Here is a 21,946-nt window from a genome sequence, read left to right as displayed (position 1 = left end):
AGGTTAAAATGTGAAATAATTGTGTCAGTATTGAAGCACTGCACCTTTTCCCAGGTATATGTGTTGCAGATGAGGTATTTCTGCTAAAATGTGAAATATGCTTTCTTCAGATAGTGCTTTCCGCAAAATCATGCACCAAAAATAAGAGAAGATTATGGAGAAAATAGGATAGGGTTGATCTCTGAAAACTTATTGCAACTTTGTAAACAGAGCACTTGGTAAAATCAGTAACAATCCCAATGAAAAATATTAGTACAGTTTAAAAGATATATTATATTCCTAATAAAAAAATACTAGAGTAAATAAAATACTTTGTCTTTAAAAACAATAAGAAAAAAAGAAATGAAAGGAAAAGGTAGCTTGACAGAAAGGGGTACATGGAGGGTTGAGGCTACTGAATAACGAAGATAAGGCAAAAGGTGCAATCAACAATTTTAAGATAAAGCACAAGTTCAAATTGAGAAAAGAGGCGAAATTGAGGTGAATAGGCATCATACATAGTAGATACAACATTCAGCTATGTTTGTATATTCTGTGTTTACTTGATGATGCAAAACATTAGCTGGGGCAAATGAAATAAGAACCAATATTACCTTGGTTCAGTCGACATCATTCTCCTACCTACTTGCCAATCACAAATGAACTTACCTGCATTATTGAAACAAATGTTGCAGAACAGACAGTATCTTCTCCCACTCTGTGATTTCTTTTCATTTTTTTTTATAAATGGTCTTTTGATGACAGAAGTTTTTCATTTTAATGTAGTCAAATTTATCAGTCCTTTCCTTTATAGCTAATGGCTTTTGTGTCTTGTTGAAGAAATCCTTTCCAAGGCCATGGAGATATTCCATATTCTTTTTGAAAAGCATTACAGCCTTGCCTTTCATATCTAGTACTTTAATGTACTAAAACATTTTTTTTTTGGACTTGATGGGAGGTAGTAGTCCAATTTCCTTTTCTTTCCAAATGTTGTTCAACAAGATTTATTGAAAAGTCAATTATTTTCCTCCCTGATCAGCCATGGCACTTCTGTCATGGGAATCTTATATAGAAACACCCATATAAGACTGGGTGTCTATCACTGGGCTTTCTATTACATCCCGTTTACCTACTGACCATTCCTGCACCATTATCACAGTGTTGTAATTATTATACTGCCACGATAAATCTTGAAATATAGCAGAGCAATTCCACTTACCTTGTTTTTTCTATTCATAGCCTTTCTATATAACTTCTGGAATCAGGCCAAAAATGCTGGAATTTTTATGGAATCTATTAATCAATTTGAGGAGACCTGATATCTTCACCATATTGAGTCTTTAATCCATGAACAAGAATGCCAATATATTTAGATCTTCAGTATATTTAGATCTCAATATATTGAGATCTTCCTTAATGTCCCTTAATTTGACCTTATAGAGATCTTTACACTTTATACTTATTTAGATTAATTTCTAGGTATTTCAAATATTTTTATGCTATACAGGATATCTTTTTGTAAATTTTCATTTTCTAATTGTTGATAATATAAAAGAATATAATTGGGGGAGTTTATTTGGCCACTTTATCATGATATAATTTATCTATAATAAAAGTCACTAATTCTAACAGTACAATTCTATGAATTTTGGGAACCATTGCCCCCCAAAAGTCTCCTTGTGCCCTTTTGCAGTCTCCCACCCTGTGGCAGCCACTGATCTGTCATCACGATAATTTTGCCTTTAATAGAATCTCATATAAATGAAATCATACAGTAATTTGATTTCAGTAGTGGTTTGTGTCTGGCTTCTTTCATTCTGTATGACACTTTTGAGATTCATCCAGTTTGTTGTTAAATATCCTTTTATCACTGAGGTGTATTCCACTGTATAGATATACCAAAATTTGATTATGCATTCACCATTCGTGGACGTTTGGGTTGTTTCCAGATTTAAGACAGTACTATAAATAAAGCTGTACATTTACAAGTCTTTGGGTAGATTTATATTTAAATTTATGTTAGGTTAATACCTAGAAGTAGAATTGCTGGGTCATAGGATAAGTGTATGTTTAACTTTATAAGAAAAAGTCCCAAAGTAGATGCACTACTTTGCATTCCCACCAACAATATATGAGAGCTATAGTTCATTTACATTATAGCTTCCATGTAGGAATTCCTTTCTGGAGCTTCTCGGCAAATCTGCTTTTTCTAAATCCCAAGAAAAATCAGTTGATGGGGAAAATGAGGGAACAAAAGGTATTATAGTTCTGCTGTGAGAATTAAAGCGTAATAATTTGAGATAGAGATGTTACTGGTTTCAACTGAAAGTAAGAGCAAGAAACACTGAAAAGTAGAATCAAATGTTAAAGCTGATATTTTCAGGGACTAGGGCAGAAGCCTGGAGAAGAGCAGCAGTCACAATCTACTCAGTCAGTCTTACTTGCAGCTGTTCCCATGCAGCAAGTGTGTGGTCAGGGCTCTGCTGCTAATGGTGGGTTGTTCTTGCAAATATAATGTTAATAAGTTTATATATATTTATATAAATCCTGTGAGTGATGTTCCAAAAATATTACAAGTTTTGAAGGCTAGATAAGACCTTAAATTGGCAGTTTCGCTACATGATTCTGTGTAACGTTTTTGACATTGGTTGGGAGATCTGAATGTTACCTGAACACTATCCAACAAAGTTCTCCTGAATTTTTCACCATTTGATATTAGCTGTGAGTTTCAGTGCTTTGTAAATACTTGAAGAGAAGAAATGCAAGAAGTGAATGTTGTTGCAGAACACTTCAACCTGAAATCAGAAACTGGTCTAAAATCTGAAGTAAAAGCAACATAGATTTCAATGGCAAAAACAAAATCAGGGCAAGAAAACAAAATATTTTCATCATTAAAAAAAGAAACAATCCTAGAGAAATAGAAATAAAAACAAAAATAAACAAATGGACCTAATGAAACTTCAAAGCTTTTGCACAGCAAAGGAAACCATAAACAAGACAAAAAGACAACCCTCAGAATGGGAGAAAATATTTGCAAATGAAGCAACTGCCAAAGGATTAATCTCTAAGATTTACAAGCAGCTCATGCAGCTCAATAACAAAAAAACAAACAACCCAATCCAAAAATGGGCGGAAGACCTCAATAGACATTTCTCCAAAGAAGATATACAGATTGCCAACAAACACAGGAAAGAATGCTCAACATCATTAATCATTAGAGAAATGCAAATCAAAACTACAATGAGGTGTCACCTCACATGGGTCAGAATGACCAGCATCAAAAAGTCTACAAACAATAAATTCTGGAGAGGGTGTGGAGAAAAGAGAACCCTCTCACACTGTTGGTGGGAATGTAAATTGATACGGCCACTATGGAGAACAGTATGGAGGTTCCTTAAAAAACTAAAAATAGAACTACCATATGACCCAGCAATCCCACTACTGGGCATATACCCTGAGAAAACCATAATTCAAAAAGAGTCATGTACCACAATGTTCATTGCAGCTCTATTTACAATAGCCAGGACATGGAAGCAACCTAAGTGTCCATCAACAGATGAATGGATAAAGAAGATGTGGCACATATATAAAATGGAATATTACTCAGCCATAAAAGGAAACAAAACTGAGTTATTTGTAGTGAGGTGGATGGACCTAGAGACTGTCATACAGAGTGAAGTAAGTCAGAAAGAGAAAAACAAATACTGTATGCTAACACATATATATGGAATCTAAAAATAAAAAATGGTTCTGAGGAACCTAGGGGCAGGACAGGAATAAAGCTGAAGATGTAGAGAATGGACATGAGGGCACGGGGAGGAAGAAGGGTAAGCTGGGACAAAGTGAGAGAGTGGTATGGACATACATACACTACCATATGTAAAATAGATAGCTAGTGGGAAGCAGCCACATAGCACAGGGAGATCAGATCGGTGCTTTGTGTCCACCTAGAGGGGTGGGATAGGGAGGGTGGGAAGGAGAAGCAAGAGGGAGGAGATATGGGGATATATGTATATGTATAGCTGATTCACTTTGTTATACAGCAGAAACTAACACTATTGTAAAGCAATTATACTCCAATAAAGATGATAAAAAAAAAGAATAGTAGGTCATGAACCAAAAAAAAAAAGGAAACAAGCTTATATGAATGACCAATGGCTAACACCCAATCTGAAGATGCTTTTGGACATACTCAACAATTCTATGAATGTCAATGCAAAATGAAATACATTTTTTTCTATGTCTGAATAGTTGTTACCAAACAAAAATCAAGACCATCAGATAATGCAATTGATACTTTGTGTGCTTTAAATTTTCATTTCTTTCAGGAGTGAAAAATTCAAATATTAAGTATGTGTGGTATTACTTTTCAAATTTTTAGATGAGTTTTATTTGGCATTTATTTTGTGTTAATGTTCCCTTCTTTTAAGGTTTTCTGTTAGCAAATGGCTGTATCAGGTTGAGATCATTTAAAAGTGTTATTAAAATCTTGTTATATTCGTTTCTAATAATAATAAACCATTTGATTTTATACTGTCATTTTCTCTGTTTAAGTGCTTGGTGCACTCAGGAGAATCCACCCCATACCTCAGTGTTTATAGCCATTATTACTGCTATGATGGTCAAGTGTAGCAGTCACTTGGGTCCCAAGGTACTTGGCTCAGCTGGTACTTCATCACAATCAGCCACAGGTTATACTATGATTAAATTGTGATGCCACTTGTCACGAATTACCAGCAACCTACTTCCCACTGGAAGGAATCTGGCTCTGGGCTCAAGCCCAAGTACACAACCAAAACCAATCCTAAAATCCCTTCTTGGAGGGTCTGTCTCCTGGAACTACTACCAGTACCAATTCTGTATCAGCCAGGGTCCAAAGAGGAGCAAGAAACTAGATGGTAACTTGAACAAGGACAGCTTAATGTAAAGAATTATCAACTATTTATAAAGAATTAACTAAAAGGGAATAAAAGAGAACTCTAAAGAGTACCATCCTCAAAGAGATGCTCTCAAAGTCTGGGATTCAGACCTTGCTGGAGAAGGTGTGTAGCAGCCCACTGGATGGTAGAGAAGTTTACTGGGTTGCCTTGGGACAGGGCTGGTTCACAATCAGTAGACTGAGGCTGGTGGGCAGGGAACTGTCTGCTGGAGTACCAATAAAATTCACCAACAAGCTGCCTTGAGTGGTAGGGATGATGTAGGGGGTGTTTTGGACTTACTAGAAAACCAGCTGGGACACTGGCTAGGCTTGCTAGAAACCCACTGGAAAACCACTTACAAAGAGATATTGCTGAAATCTGGGAAGCCTGCTGGGGTCCCCACAGAACTCATCAGGAAACTGGGAGGAATCCAGCTGGTGCATTGGTGGAACTCATGAAGCCACCTATGAGGGTGTTCCTGAACTTGCTGCTGGGACTCCCCCCACCCCCACCCCTCCCCCTCATCCCCCTCCCTACCCCTGCCCAGGTGCACTACTGAACTTGCCACTGGGTAGCTGACTGGTAGAGTGCTGCTAAAACTTACTGAGTATCTTTTTGCAGGCAGAAGCAAAAAGAAAAAGACACACTGGAACCAGGAAAAGAAGCCTCTTCTTTCTAGTATCCTTCCTGCACACTCTACCGAGGAAGCTTAACATTGTGTCAGGTGGTAAGGGAAAAATGTGACAGTATCATAAGCAGGCAAAAAGAGCAGATTTGAAGCCAAGAGGCAGTGAGTAATAAACAGGCAGACTAGTGTTCTGAGAGGTTCTATCATGAACTAGTGTTGGACTTCGTCAAATGTTTTTTCAGCACCTATTGAGAAGATCACATGTCTTTTCTAGTCTGTTACTATATTAATCTTCAAATGTTATACCAACCTTGCATTCCTCGGACAAATCCCACTTGGTCATAATGTGTTATCTTTTTTCTCTATTGCTATATATTGATTTGCTAAAATATTTAAAAGATTTTGAGTCTGTGTTCATGAAAAATTTTGATCTAGTTTTTATCTCACTTTAGAATCAGGATAATGCTCAGATCACAGAGTGAGGTTGGGAACTGTTCCAATTTTCAGAAAAGGTTATGTAGAATTGGCATTATTTCTTCTTTAAATATTTGGAACAATTCACCAGTACCTTCTGGGCCTTAAGTTACAAGTTACAAACTACAAATTTTGGAAATTTGGGAAAGTTACAAACTACAAATTTAATTTCTTTAATAGATAGAGGGCTGTTCAGTTCATCTATTTTTTCTTGAGTGAGCATTGATAGTTTTTGTCTTCCAAAGAATTTATCCATTTCATCTGAGTTGCTGAGTTTATTGGTATAAAGTTGTTTAGCATATTCCTTATTATCCACCTAACATCTGTAGGATTTTCAGTGATGCCACCTTTCCCATTCTCAACATTGTTGTTTATCACTTTTATTAATCTGAAAGAAGCAGCTTTGGATTTCACGGATTTTTCTCTATCATTTCTCTGTTTTCTAGTTTATTGATTTCTGCTCTTATCTTTATTATTTCCTTCCTGCTACTTAATTTGGGTTTACTTTGCTCTTCTTAAGGTAGAAATTTAGATCATTGATCTTTATTATTTTCTAATGTAAGTATTTAATACTATAAATTTCCCTCTAAGTACTGCTCTAGCAACATCCCACAAATTGATATGTTGTATTGATATGTGTGATACTTTGTAATTTTCCTTGTGGCTTATTCTTTAACTCACAAGTTAGTTAGAAGTGTGCTATTTAATTTCCAAATATTTGGAGATTTTCCAGATATGTTTCTATAAATGATTTCTAATTTAATTCCATTATGATCAGAGAACATATTTTGTACGATTTAAATCCTCTTAAATTTACTGATTCTTGTTTTATGGTCCAGAATATGGTCTATATTTGTAAATGTTCCACGTGCACTAGAAAAGAATGTATATCCTTGTATTATTGGGTAGTATGCTCTAACAAATAACAATTAGGTCAAGTTGGTTGAAAGTGTTATTCGTGTTATAAACTTATTGATTTTTTGCTTACTTTTTCTAAAGTGGGTATTGAAATCTTGAACTATAATTATGAAGTTTTTTCTATTTTCCTTTTAGTTCTCATTCTGGTATCATTTCCATTCCACCTAAAGAATTTCCTTTACTATTTCTTATAGTACAAGTCTGCTAGAGAAAAATTCCCTCATCCTTTTTTGTCTCAAAAATTTCTTTATTTCTCTTTATTTTTAAGGATATTTTTACTTTATATAGTTGGCATTTTTTCTTTCCAGCATCTTAAAGATGACATTTGACTGACTTCCAGTTTGTACTGTTTCTGTTGATAAGTCTGCAGTCATTCTATATTCCCCGCATGTACCTCTTTTTCTGTCTGCCTTTCACATTTTCTCTTTATCACTGGTTTTCAGCAATGAGATTATTATGTACATTGATCTTTTTTTTTTTAAATGTTTCTTCTTCTTGGGGTTTGTTGAGATTCTTTGATCTATGGGTTTATAGTTTTCATTGAATTTGCAAATATTTCAGCAACTATTTCTTCAAATATTTTTTCTGCTTCCCCCACTTTGGCTTGATAGTGTGCCATAGGTCAATATGAGCAGATCACAGTCCTGTTCTGCTTATAATCCAATGTCTGAAAACAGCTGTTATAGATATCTTGCCCAAGTTCTGGTTGTTTATGATAAGACGGTAAATCCAGTACCAGTTAGACCTTCATTGCAGAGGTAGAAGTCTCTCTGTCTCTCTCACTATTTGGTTGCTTTTAAAAAGTTCACTGTTTTACTCTTTTTCCTCTCCATGTTTGTTTGATTAGTTTATATTGCTAAGTCTTCAAGTTCACTGATCTTTTCTTTTGCAGTTCCTAATCTGCTGTTAAGCCCATCCAGTGAATTTCTGAAGTTCCATTTAGTTCTTTTTAAAAGTATACATCTTGTTTTCTCTTTATTCTGTTCATATTGTCCTTTAAATCCTTGAGCATATTTATGATAACTTTAAAATTCTTGGTATGGTCATTATCTGTGTCCCTTCTGTTTTTTTAAAAAAATTATTATTCTTTTCTTTAATCAGCTCACTTTTCTTTTATGGGTCGCATTTCCTTGTTTTTTTGTATGCCTAGTACTTTTTTATTAGACACTGGACATTGTGAGTATTATGTTATTCAGTGTCCAGATTTTGTTGACTTCCTTTAAAGAGTGTGGATTATTCCCTTCCCCCCCCCTTTCCTTTATTTTTACTAACAGTTAAGTTACATGCATATTCACTTGATCCTTTGGGGACTTTTTATATTTAATTTTGTTAAAATGGGCCTCAAGGAGCTTAATCTATGGTCATTTTAACCCTACTAGTAAGCCATGACCCCAACGGGGTCTCTCCACTCAGTCTGGTTAGAACTCAAATTTCTCTTGGTCCTGTGTAAGCTCTGGTATTGTTAATCTTACAGCTCACAGACAGTTCTCCGCCCTGCTACGTGAAGTCTCATCCTACACATTCTCAGCTTAGTATTCAGCAACAGACCCAAGGAGGCACCTATGCAGTTTGCCTGAACTCCTTGTCTTCATAGTTCTTTCCTCTCTGACACCCTGTCTTACAAATTCCAAACACCTCAGACTTCTTGAACTCATATTTCATATGTCCCCTCAACTCAGAGTCTGCTAAACTCTGCCTGGGCTCTTGCTTACTGTGCTGTAGCCTCAAAAGTGCCTCCAGGAAGAAAGCTGAGGAAATTACAGGACTCCTCTGTGTGCAGTCTCCTTTCCTCTTCTCTTAGGGGTCACAGTTGTGTTTTATCTATAGTGCAATGTCTGACAACAGTAGAAGTCTCTCTTTCTCTCTTATTAATTTTGTTGTTTAAATTGTCTCAGATTTTGTCAGTGGGCACCCCATCTAGGTGGCATTTTTTTCTTTATGTTCTTCTGATATGTCCCCCAAATTTTTTAAGCATACTTTCTGATACAATTGGATATTCCAAGCTCACCTTGTACTTTCCTTGCCCCAGACAGAGAATCAGAATTTTCTCCAGGAAGAACTGGCATCTTTTTTTTTTTAATTTCCTTTTTTATAATTAATTTATTTTTATTATTTATTTATGTATTTTTGGCTGCGTTAGGTCTTTGTTGCTGTGTATGGGCTTTCTCTAGTTGTGGCGAGCAGGGGCTACTCTTCGTTGTGGTGTGCAGGCTTCTCATTGTGGTGGCTTCTCTTGTTGCAGAGCATGGGCTCTAGGCACATGGGCTTTGGTAGTTGTGGCTCACAGGCTCTAGAGCGCAGGCTCAGTAGTTGTGGCACACGGGCTCAGTTGCTCCGTGGCATGTGGGTTCTTCCCGGACCAGGGCTTGAACCCGTGTCCCCTGCATTGGCTGGCGGATTCTTAACCACTGGACCACCAGGGAAGTCCCAATCTGGCATCTTTTAGTAAAGAATTACATTTAGAGACCAGATGTGACCATTCAGTTTGCTAACTGCTACTGATGCATTAGGGCTTCTAGATTCTTGGAAGTGTTTTGGGCAGTTCAATTTTAAGTTAGGAGTTCCTGTTAGGATCTGAAGTAGCTGTAGCTGTTTGGAAACTATGAATTAAAACAAATAAATTGTAGAGCTCCTTTCTAAGGCTCCTTTCTCCCCCTCACGCTGGGGAGAAACTGCAAAACTAGGACAGTGGAAGTAAGTTAAAAAGAAGATCGAGTAAAAGTGGCAGAGGGCAGCAAAAAGTACAAGTACATATTTTTATTACCTTGCTTTAACAAGGAAGGAGGGAGCTCTAGAGCTATGAAACTAAAAATGCTACCCTGAGACACCCCATGCAGGCAAAATACCAAGTTCCTTATAAGGGGATAAAAATCAGATTGTTTTCAGACTTTTTTAAGAGCAATGCTTTATGCCAGAAAACAATTAGATAATTAAGATAGTCTGGGAAAGAAATTATGAGCCAAAAATGTCATATCCATCCAAACAAACTTTAAAGTATAAAAGCCACAGAGAAACTGCTGTAATGATCCTGTGAACCTTTCATGGAAATCTGGTAGACAACAAGCTTTAGACAACCAGAATTATTGAAGAAACAACAACATAAGGGTTGGTAGCTTGATTAAATATGTATCTACCCAAAGAATGGAGAATAAACGACGATTATAAAGGGGAAAGTACAGTACATAATGGCTGCTTGCATTGCCAATATAGATACACATCAAGCAACAAAAAACGGTCAGAATGAGGAAAGCATATGCAAAGCAGAATGAGCTCGCTGATTACCTTATATGTGTTGGGAATAAAAAGATATTACTTCAAGTCAGATGATGGGAGAGGGAGAGGTAAGGAGGAAGAAGAAATGACTAGATAATTTTAATATTACTCATAGTAGGAACAAAAAAAAAGGGATGAGAAACACAGAGTATTATATAAAGGTACAGAGATAACCAGTAGAATAAAGATACAAATCTTCCTAAAAAGAGAGCTCAAATAAAATAGACTACATAGTGAAAGGCTTTTTATATAAAATACTTGTACATGGGTAAAATAGAAAAACATGACCAAACTGGGACTAAAGATAACAATCACATCAATAAATATAAAGTTTCACATTGGCTACAAAATAGAAAAACATGACAAAACTGAGACTAAAGATATCGATCTAATCAATAAATATATCTTCACACTGACTACAAAGTTCAACACTATTTGTAAAACAAAGAGATTCAGAAAGATAAAAGAATAAAAAGATGGACAAAGATTTATCAGGCAAATGCAAAGAAAAGAAGGCAGGAATTGCAATTCTGAAATGTGACAAGGTAGATTTATGGGAGGAAATCATAAATAAGTAGTCAGATTTTAAAACAAAATATTTTATACCATGTTAAGGAGTCTAGACTTGCAGTCAACGGGACTTTTTGAAGGATAAACTACAAATGGAAAAGAATCAGATGTGCACTTTAAAGATGGACTAGACTGAGGTGACACTGGAGTCAGGGGATACAGTTAGAATGGGGCAACGGGCCACACACTGCTTGAGTACCTACTCTAGACCAAGTGGTTTACATTTATGTTCTCACTTTAATTCTAATAATGATATCAGGTGAGCCTTATGATTCCCATTTTATACATGGAGATTCTGAAGCTTAGGAAGATTAAGTAACCTGCCCAAGTAAACCAACTAGTAAAACGCCAGAATCAAGATTTTGAAGTCAGTTTTACTTAGCTCTTTGCAACTACATAATGCTATTTGTTGTTGTTGTGGTTGTTTTTTAAAATCCAAGTAAGAAAGAGTGAGGGTCTATGGTAGTTCAGAGAGATAGGTATTTAAGAAGCATAATTAGGAAGGTTTGGTGATGAACTGGACATTGTGTGAGATTAAATAACAAGAAAAAGAAATCAAGAATTCCAGAGGCCTTATAAAAGCTAGTGTCCACAAGGAATTACAAATATACTGAAAAGTAAAACAAACCAGAATGTCCTTTTATTCCCTTTTATTGTTTACTGCTTTTATTCTTCCCCAGACCTACGCTAGTTAAACCAAGCATACATGATTTGTTATGTGTTAAAAAAAACAATGAAAGGCCAAAACTATCATTACAACAACAATCAGGTCCTATGAAAACTATTAAAGACTAGAAGAGATACACCAACATCTAGATAAAAATTCAAAGCGGATTACCACAAAGGTGGCACTGCATGCTTCCTCCTTTTTCCCTTTGGGGAAGAGGCAGATTTTAAAATTAGTCGTATCCTAATAATTAATAAAAAATATCTGTTCTCAGTGTACAGGCATTGAGAGCAAAATAGTCTTCTTACTGCATAGGCTTTAGAAATTGATTTATAGGAAAAACAACTAGTTAGCAACATGTACATTTATATTCTTAAAATTTTAAAGTCTAATGACTTTTTTAAAAAGTCAAAATATAGAATCTTCTACTTTTTCTATTTTTAAAATATAACACTTGAAAGTCCTCTGAAAATTTTTCTCTTTATCCAATTTTTGTTTCATTCCAATGTCCCAACTTAGTCTCCACAATTTCATATGAGATATTCTAGTGAATTATTTCTAGACATTTGATTAGTTAATTAAAGATATTTTGGCTGCATTTCTTTTATTCCATCTCATACTTACATGGAATAGTTCTCAAATAGAGATTATCTCTAATCACTTGCTGCAGTTTGTGGTCAACTGATCCTTTCTGAAACTGAAGACTCAGGTAATGTCGCAAATCTTTATTAATGACTTTGCCTACAAAAAAAAACACACAAGACAAAACACATAACTGTTAGATCTCCAGTTAAATATCAATGCTAGTTAATGAATACCCTTAAACCATTTAGCCATAAATAGGAAAAAGAAATCAGAATATTTTATCCAAAACAAGATAACTGTACCAAACTATTATAGGTACTATAATTAAAATACACAACTTTAATACACAATGTAGGCATAATTTTACATGGAAGGAGAGGGAGGAGGTATAAGTCACAGAACATGACAAATATCTAATGACTTTAAATACGATCTATACCCTGGTAAGTGCCAAATTCTTATCACGTCTCTAACCCTGACCGATCTCCACCAGGCTCCAAACTCATCAAACTCTCTATATATTGCAGATATATTTGGAAGTCAAATAAGCACCTCAAATTTCAGATGACCAAAACAGAACTCTTAATTCTATCCTCTCCCATTATTTTCTTCTCCTCTCGTTCTTCCTGTCTTGGAAAATTACCACCACCAATCCAACAGAACAAACACCAAACCTAGAAGTCATCCTCAATTTCTCCTTTTTACTTCTATTCCTCAACGCAATTTATTAGCAACTTTTGTCAGTTCTACCTCCAAAACATATCCCATAACTGCCCACTTCCCTCCACTTCCACTGCCACCATCTAAGCTAAGCCACCATCATTTCTCACCTGGAATTCTATAACAGCCTTCTAATCGGTTTCCCTGCATCCATTCTTGGCTCCTTCCTGCTCCCACCATTCACAAAGAAGCCAGAATGAGATTTTTAAACATAAATCAGATAATCACTATTCTGTTTAGAGCCACAAATGACTTCTTGCTGCTCTTAGAATATAATTCAAACTTCTAAACAGGCCTTAGAAAGCCCTACATGTTTCAGCTCTGGCCATCTCCGACCCAAACTCACTCACCCTTCACCCTCTCAAACTACGTTCCACCCACACTGGCCATCTTTATCATCTCTAACAGGCCAAATGGGTCCTATGCAAAACCTTCTGCCTATCACTAGATTGAACAGGCATTTTCCGTCCACTTGCTTGACTCCTAGATACAATGTGAATAAATAGGCGTGAAAGGTTGTTTTTTCTTATTTGTGGGGAAAATGGGAGATTAAAAGGAGGGATATTAGGGGTCTCAAAGAAATATTAAGCAGAAAAATAGAGGACTGCAGAAATCTGATTGCAGTGAATTTATAATAAGGGTTGAGCTTAAAATGAACATCAAAGCAATCCAAACACTGTTCATTAGACAAGGTTTCAGACAATTAGAAAAGAGCAATGCTAAATCAAAATAGATTATCTTATTGAATAAGAAATGAATAGTTGATTAAAATATACTCTTTATTTTATTTGAAACAGCATAGTTATGACCAGATTAGATAAATCAAAGGTTACTACAGATCAGTTCATTCTTTTAACTATTATTCTGTAACACAGCATTTCTAATCCCTTCTTTTGGTCTTTTCTCACATATATAAATAAACATAACCTATATGAGAGAGTATTAAAATAAGCAGGAAATCAGAGAGCTTCTAAAGTTTAGAGATAACATTCAGATCCTAAACTAATAACATAAACCAAAAAGTCCCTGTTTTGCATTGTCAAAAATAGATGCTGAGGAAGGGGAGAAACTTGTGATCAAAGAAGAAAACCTGAAAGATATTTACAGGAATAACACAGAACAATGTGTGGTCCTAGAGGCTGCTTCTGCCAGGCAGTTCGGGGCCCCACCAACCCAACTCCAATTTAAATGGAATCATATTATTTCATTTTTTATTTATATTATGGAACTTGTTCATTGCTGGGTAGAAGAAAAACCCAATTCATAATTAATACTGTACAGCCTCATTGCTTAGTGAACAAAATCATACCCAATGAGTTCATTACGTATTTTAAAAATCAGATAAGGAGTGTTTCAAATGCACTGTAATAATCAGTATACAAAAGCTTTTGTGGACTGTTACATAGGTGCTTGAAAGTATTAAGTGATGCTTGCAGAAGTTTGGTTAGGGTTTTTGACTAGACAGAGAATGCATCATTTTTTTCTATTTGAAATAAGCTATATAGGCTCCATAAAAACCTGCTATCCAATGTATTTTCAAAAACAGTTTTAATCTGGATAAAGGCTAATGCCTGTTTTATTAAAGAAGACAATCTAAATCAACACTTTTTTAATTCAAGGTTTGTCAAATTTTTTAATTTGAAGCTTTACTATAAAATATGGCATAACTCACAGAGATAACTATACAATGCTAAAAACCCACACTGGATTTTAATCTATAAAAACAACAAGACAAAGCCATAATAAAAATCATAGATCACAAATTACCACATGAGGGGGGCTCTTTTAAGGGAAAATGAAGGTAAACAACTCAATTCCTGTTTCAAGGGCCCACAAGACCTTAAGACAGAGAATCATTAAAGCGGAAAGAATTAGATTTAAAGAATAACACCTAGATTTATCAGGATGGGAACTGCACTCTATCTTCACCCTCAACTTCTATGGGGATTCTGGATGCAATGCTGAGATGAACAGTTGCAAAGAAGAGGGTGAAGTACAATTTCATAAATGGGATATTTAAAGTGCGCAACTATTCAAAGAAATCATCACACTTTTCTGAGGTTGGGGACAAAATATTACAAATATCAATGAAATGTCAACTATAAAAGATTAACAAATTATATGGATTGGCATTCTTTAAGATTAATAATAATTAATGACAGAATATATTGGATACAGCAGTCATCATGGACTTTCTTGCTTCAAGAAACCAAAAACAACTTTTGTAAGGGGACAGAATATTATGCTTTCCACTTCAATGTGGTTCCAGGGAATTTATTAAAAAAAAAAAAAAAAAAAGTACAAATATCCTGAATAGGGAGATGGCTGTGGAATTACCAGAAGGCCAACAGAAACATTAGCTCACAGAGACACCACTGAGATTATCTATATTATTGAATTGTATATGAACTTCCAGCTTTTGTTTAAGGAGAGTTTCACAGAAACTTGACATTTCAAGAGTATGAAAACATCTGCTTGGGGTTAATGCAGTTGTTAAAGAAATAAGAAAAAAGATTCTTCATAATTGCATTCTTACCCAGCCAGCCTTTGCTTTTAAGTGTTAAGATTATTCTTTGACTTTTAAGTGATTTATAAATCGAGTTGATTTATGAAACTTAAAAAGAGAGCTGTAAATCTTACATACACAGCTCAGGAGGGGAAAAGTCTATAACTGAAATCTCAATCATATGAATAAATCCAGGCACTCAAGTTTCAATATATAAATCCTCAGTCAAAAGAACTCATAACTCAAATTCATGCTTTCTGAGTGTATGCCAATTAATATTCACTACCATTTCTCTTTAAGGAATCAGTATATAGAATCACTGGTTATTATTTAGGTAAACATTGTGGCATGCTGGCATAGGTGTGGTCATGCAAGCAGCTGTAAACCAACCCAATTGCCAACATTTCATTGTCTTTTCTGTAAGGGTAGTCTAGGAGACTTTGTCAACCACTTGCCAAAGTCAAGATATGACATGTCTTTACTACTGTCTAATCCAGTAGTAATTATACAATTGAAAAGAAGAAAAACATAAGGTCAGTTTGGCATGTCTTGTTCTTATACATTCACGTTGATTCATGGAGACCACCCCTTTCTTTTCTAAACACTTTCAATATTTTATTAGTTTTATCTTTTACAATCTCTTCCAATGTTGTCGCAGTTTAAACTTAGGGAAGTGGATTTGCGTTTTTCTCAATCTATGCCTTTTTGGAAACTGCGACATTTGTCTTGCCTCAGTCTCCTGGTACTTCCCACATTCTCCACGATTTCACAAAGAATATCGACAATAACCCTGAGATCATACCTGAGAGTCCCTTTAACTCCTGGGGGGCAATTCAGCTGAGTCTTGAAAACTTAATTTCATTTAAAGTGAATAATACTCTTATGATCTCATCTTTTTAAAATTTAATTTCCCTCATTTGAGGTTGTTTGTTTTATCTTTTACTGTTGGAAAAGTAATTCTTCCAGTTCAAGACTATGGAAGCAAAGTAAGAATGGTACAGAACTGATTTCTGCCTGTAAACTGCTACCAATAACATCTTCTCACAGTAAGTCTACGTCTTCCTTCTCACTGCTCTTGCTTCAAACACAACCTTAAAAGCTCTTTGAGCTCTATGAAGTATCTAAACTCCTTCTGAGCTTTGGCCAATAGTAAAGGAAATTCTTCAATGTTTATTTTTTACAGTCTACTTAGCACTGTACAAATGTGACTGCGTTCCATCCAATTATCAATCACATACATCTTTTAAAAATCCTGAGCTGCTCAGAACATTCTTTGTACCCATAAGAATTTCGTCACATAACTTTTCTTTTAGAAATCTCTAGTCTTGGAACCACACCTATAGATGTCATAAACTTAAAAAAAAAAAATCTGTTTTCCTCAAAGGCAAAGTACGGGCATAATCACGTCCCACTTTTCTTCCTTACTATGATGACTGTAAATAGCCTGGTGAAGTTCCCCAGCAAACTGTTCAATCTAACTAGTTCAACACAACTGATGTTACTAACTAGTCATTTCCCATTAGACATAGACTCAGAAGAGCATTGCATTTTATTGCTTCCTCTACATCCTGAGCTCCATGAAACTAGTGAAAAAGATATACATAAGCTTAACTCCAAACTGGCTCCTTGGTTCAAGGCAGGAGTTCCCTAAGACAAAATAAACCAAACTGCAGTCCACTTGTTTGTGAAACTGTAAATGGTATTTGAACAAGGCTTTTCTAGATAATCAGTATCTACACATTTCAAAGTAAAATATATTCTGTGGCACAAAAGTTATTTAAAATATCTTATACAGTTGTTAAACATAAAAGTTTGTCAGCTATCTTAGGACCAAGGTCATGGTTTGTTTTTACAGATTTAGTGCCAGGATCGAGCACACAGAACAAATGAGTCAGCTTAATTTTGTATCTTTAATTGTTCATTTCACCCTCTACATCATCTAATGCAGGAAATTTTAGAATGCTCACTTAACTGATACAGTATTCTTTGTATATACAAAACTATATATATATATATATATATATATTTTTTTTTTTTTTTTTTTTTTTTTTTTTTTTTTTTTTTGCGGTACGCGGGCCTCTCACTGTTGTGGCCTCTCCCGTTGCGGAGCACAGGCTCCGGACGCGCAGGCTCAGCGGCCATGGCTCACGGGCTCAGCCACTCCACGGCATGTGGGATCTTCCCGGACCGGGGCACGAACCCGTGTCCCCTGCATCGGTAGGCAGACTCTCAACCACTGCGCCACCAGGGAAGCCCTATATAAAACTTTACTTTAAACTGTTTCTTAAACGATGAAATTAACTTTATTTGGACTCTGTCAAAATGCTACAGTAAATTCTTCATTGACACAGCAAGCTCTACGTCTTTAAAAGTAAGTTTTAATTACAGCTTTTATGCCAATTCCTCAAATTCTGTTCATCAGAACACTGATGACTAGGACTGCTATTTTATAATAATAATTATTATATTGTACATATATGCTATATGTTTTCACTCATTTCTCATGGAAAGCTTTAAGGTAGATATTATTATTCCCATTTTATAGGTAAGGAGCTGAGGTACAGAGAGGTTAAGTAACTCGGCCAAGGTTGTATCACTGAAAGTAGCAGACCTGGGATCTGAACCCAGTTAATCTGGCTCCAGAACCTGCACTATAAGCACTGTGCTAGAATACCTCCCTCCCTTCTTCCCTCCTTCCCTCCCTCCTTTCCATGAATTTCTTCTCTTGCTTAAGCTTACAAGAAAACAAGCTTAGAACACCATCTTTCATAAGAGCCCACCCTTCTATGAAAGTTACGTCTATCGTGTAAAAAAAGATTTACTGAGTCCTGAATAGTAGGCTCTTGCGGGTAAAGCAGTGAATGAGAGTGCACCCAACTGAACTAAAAGTCTCACAGGGAAGATGAACACTGAGAAAGAAATTTCAAACTCGAGAGCATTATGAAAGAGAAGCATAGAGCACTGTGGGAATCTATAATCTGGATCCTAAGTCTAGGGAGTCTAGGGAGCCGTCAGTGAGTAATCACACTGGAGCTGAAACCTGAAGGATAAATAGAAGCCAACTAGACAAAAAAAAAAAAAGGTGGGGGGATTGGTAGAGGGAGTGGTACATGCGAAGGCACTTACTTGAGGTGGGAAAGAACACAGTGCTGACAGGAACTGAGAGAAATCCAGTATAGCTGGTTCTTAGGAAGTGAGGAAGAGTTCACACAAGCTGAGACAAGAGTTCCAAGGGCCAGTGGGTTGAGTAGAACCTTGTGACAATAATTTAAAAGAACTTCAACTAACTCAGGTATGACACCAAGGACCTTCATAATTGCTATAAGCTAGCAACTATGGATATATTCTTACTGGTCACATCTATATTTCATATTTGTGTTCAAATGCCACCTTGTTATTTCTATTCAGTCTTTTATCTGTAAGAGGATTTTCAAGGTGTAAGAGGATATTCAAGGTTATAAACTTAGACAACCCCTATCAACATAACTCTTTAAGTGTTCCACTCTCATTATAGGCAAGTGGAACCGAATGAATTTTTTAAATAATTTATATAACTAAATTCTTATTCTGTCCCAAATTTGAAAAGCACTAAATCTTCTGGAATCTCTTGAGCCACTTAGTGTTTAAAACTGGCCAGTTTTCAGTATTCTTCTGAGTTACAGTGTGAAGAAACACAGACTGAGGCGATCAAGCGGTGTTGCTGTCTTCCACAGAATCCTGCTGCCACCTCACCAGTCAGGAGAAAGTCTCCTGCTAACAGAGGTCACGTTCTTTTTTTTTTTTCCCCTCAGGCTTTTAAGATATTATTGACATAAAATATACACATAAGTTTAAGCTATGCATGCAACGATTTGATACATGTATATATTGTTAAACAATTACCATAGTTAAGGTCAGTTTGTAACCCCATCCTTTCACATAATTACCATTTTATGTATGTGTGGAGATAGCACTTAAGATCTACTCTAACATCTTTCATGTATATCATCTGGTATGACAGTCATCACACTGTACATTAAAACCCCAGAACTCATCCACCTTAGAGCTGTATGTTTGTACCCTTTGACCAACATCTCCCCATTTCCCCCACACCTAGCCCCTGAAGAAAATGCACCATTCTGCTCTTTATTTCTATGAGAATATGAGTTTCTATTTCTATCTCTATTACATTCCACATGTAAATGAGAAGAAGCAGTATTTGTCTTTGTCTGCTGGAGGTCACATTCCTTGTCTCTATTACAAATTAGGGAGTAGTACATATTAAAATGAGTGTCCATTCTCCACTGATTCCTGGAAGCAGCTATCATAAACACATTGGTCAGATTTCATCTACTGCCCTGGGTCCTACATCACTGGCAGTTTAAGGCCAAGTCTGCTGCTGCACATCTGGTCCTTTCCCAGCACACCCTAGAAATGTTTTCTCCCTCCCTCCTTTCTCTCCGTCCTTTCTTCCTTCCCTCCCTTCCTTGATTATTATTTTTAATGCATTTACCATCAGAAGAACTGGAAGCATAGCTAAAGTAAGAACTTTTTGGTTTAGGTAATCTGAAAAATCCCTGAACTACACCAAACTAAATATACCCATCCCTAAAAGCCTAACACTGTTTACTACATGTAGAATTCAATATTAATGCAGCACTGAAATTGCTTCATTATATTCAAATTATGTGTAAACAAAACCCATTATCATGCTGTATACTTTTTTTTGAAAGTTTTTTATGGTTTTTATTTGCTTAAATAAAGCAAGTATTTCTGTGTAGAATGTATTTGCAAGTAACAATCATTTCTCTAAAAAATTCTGATGCATGGCCAGGAATCCAAGTTATAAATATTATAAAAAGTTGGTGGCCCAGAGAATGCTGTTGTATCTATATTTGTTCTTACTTCTGAGGCAACTACCCCAGTCCTGCTAACACCCTGCCCTACCCTCTAACCTCCACACTCAACTCTTTCCCCTGCTGGTTTCAGTTTTGTGTCTACTCCACCTGGAGACTCACAGTGTTGTATACACATAAATACCGTTAGGGCAAAAGGCCTGCACATTGACCACCTGTTCACCTGCTCTTTGAAGCCAACACCCAGGCAGAACGCTGAAGTCCACATTAAGGAACTTCTGTTTTCATCTCTCCTCCCCGCTCGTTCTTACTACAAACAATGGGGTACATGTTGGCCTCCCTCACTGGATCTTAAGCCTGTGTGAAGCCAGGAACTATGTTTCGTTCATCTCTGTATCTACCCTCCAAAATACCTAGCACAGCTCTGAGTAAACACTCTCTTAAACACACCAAAATGATACTTGATAATGTGATTGCTATACTGACAGTTTTAAATGGAATTCATCTCCGACAAACACGTTTACTATAATCCTCACAGAAATCCCTTCATTAACCAGCACTGTTAAAAGTAAGTTTTGATTATAACAATGTGGTCAAACGCTCATAAGGTATTTTAAGTGAAAAGAGCAGGTCACAAAACAGAATATTCAGTGTGACCCCCAAATTGTAACATACCTGAGGATATGCAAATATTTTAAATGTAAGGGTCATACATAAACTCTTACTTAAACATTAGCAATACTTAAAACATTATTGCAGGTATAATTATTGGGTGATTTAAAAAAACTTTTATCTTCATGGTTTTTGTATTTTCAAATTTTCTACAGTGATCATCTATTACTATAATGAGAAAAAACTTTTAAAAACTAGAAACCACATTTTCAAAAACTTTGCCCTTCAAAGGTCATTCGTGGAAAAGGAAGCCTGACCCAGTGGAGCATTATGACAAAAAACTTGCAAAAGTTCTATGTAAAAGCTGATACTATTTGTCTAGGTTTTCCTTTAATCATTTGTTTTTAATAAGTAGTATTTTCCCCATACCGAGGTTAAATTCCAACCATTTTGCTTTTAACTGAAACTCTCAATTGATAAATAAGCTATAGAATATTCAAATCTACATTTGAAAAGTAAGATGAAAATCACAATTCTAGAAAAGACACAACAAAATCACCACAATTTTCCCTTTAAAAGTCATGCATCAGAAAGAGCAAAGTAAGATGAACCTTCCTAGCAGAAAACAGTAGAAAAAATAAGAAATCATCAAATGTGGGTCTTTTTCTTTTCAAAGCTTTTATTTGATGGGATCATGTAGATTTAGTTCTTAAAAACAGTTTTTCTAAAATGCTATCCTGAGTCTATTTACAATTTTTTCTTTGTGGCACTCACATCAGGAATCATTAGCAAACCTGTCAGAATGCCAGATAACCAGTGCTGGATGGCACACGGAAATCTGAATCATAGTATTAATGCTTCATCCTTTTGACAAGAGGGTACAAAGTCCTCTATTGTGCCTTGTCATTTTCCCTGAAAACAGAAAACTGGGTTTTCTGCAAATCAAAGTTATATGCTTCAGCAGAATGTCCAGGACTTGAGGTAGAAGATCTGTTACTGATATTTCATTGTAGCAGCTAATAAAAAGATAGCTGAAAGGGAATACAGATGTGCTTGATTAGAAGTCTGAGTGGAAAAAAAAATGACTATTACAGAATTCAGACTGCATTTTAAGATGCATCATTATGTAAACAATCTCAACTTCTAGGTTCAGGCAGTAGGCTGATATAATTAACCACTATTAAAAAAGGAATTTAATAGCTTCTTTTTCTCTGATATCTTTTAAAAATAGAAATTTATCCCAAGCCTTAGAAATTTTCC

The 21,946-nt window shown here is 35.7% G+C and overlaps 1 protein-coding gene across 3 annotated transcripts in view; it reads right to left on the bottom strand.

Moving 5' to 3' along the window:
- MAGI3 (membrane associated guanylate kinase, WW and PDZ domain containing 3) overlaps positions 1-21,946 on the bottom strand; it is a 266,730-nt gene that overhangs the window by 91,899 nt on the left and 152,885 nt on the right. For all 3 annotated transcript variants that reach the window (XM_060027498.1, XM_060027506.1, XM_060027516.1), the window contains exon 2: positions 12,053-12,169. In XM_060027498.1, the coding sequence (XP_059883481.1) occupies positions 12,053-12,169 (117 nt within the window). The remainder of the gene's footprint in view (positions 1-12,052; positions 12,170-21,946) is intronic.

This window comes from Delphinus delphis, chromosome 1 (assembly GCF_949987515.2).
Source record: "Delphinus delphis chromosome 1, mDelDel1.2, whole genome shotgun sequence".
In the NCBI taxonomy this organism is placed as follows: Eukaryota; Metazoa; Chordata; class Mammalia; order Artiodactyla; family Delphinidae; genus Delphinus; species Delphinus delphis.
Note: the sequence above shows the minus strand (reverse complement) of the source record. Positions and strands in the feature narration are given on the sequence as shown.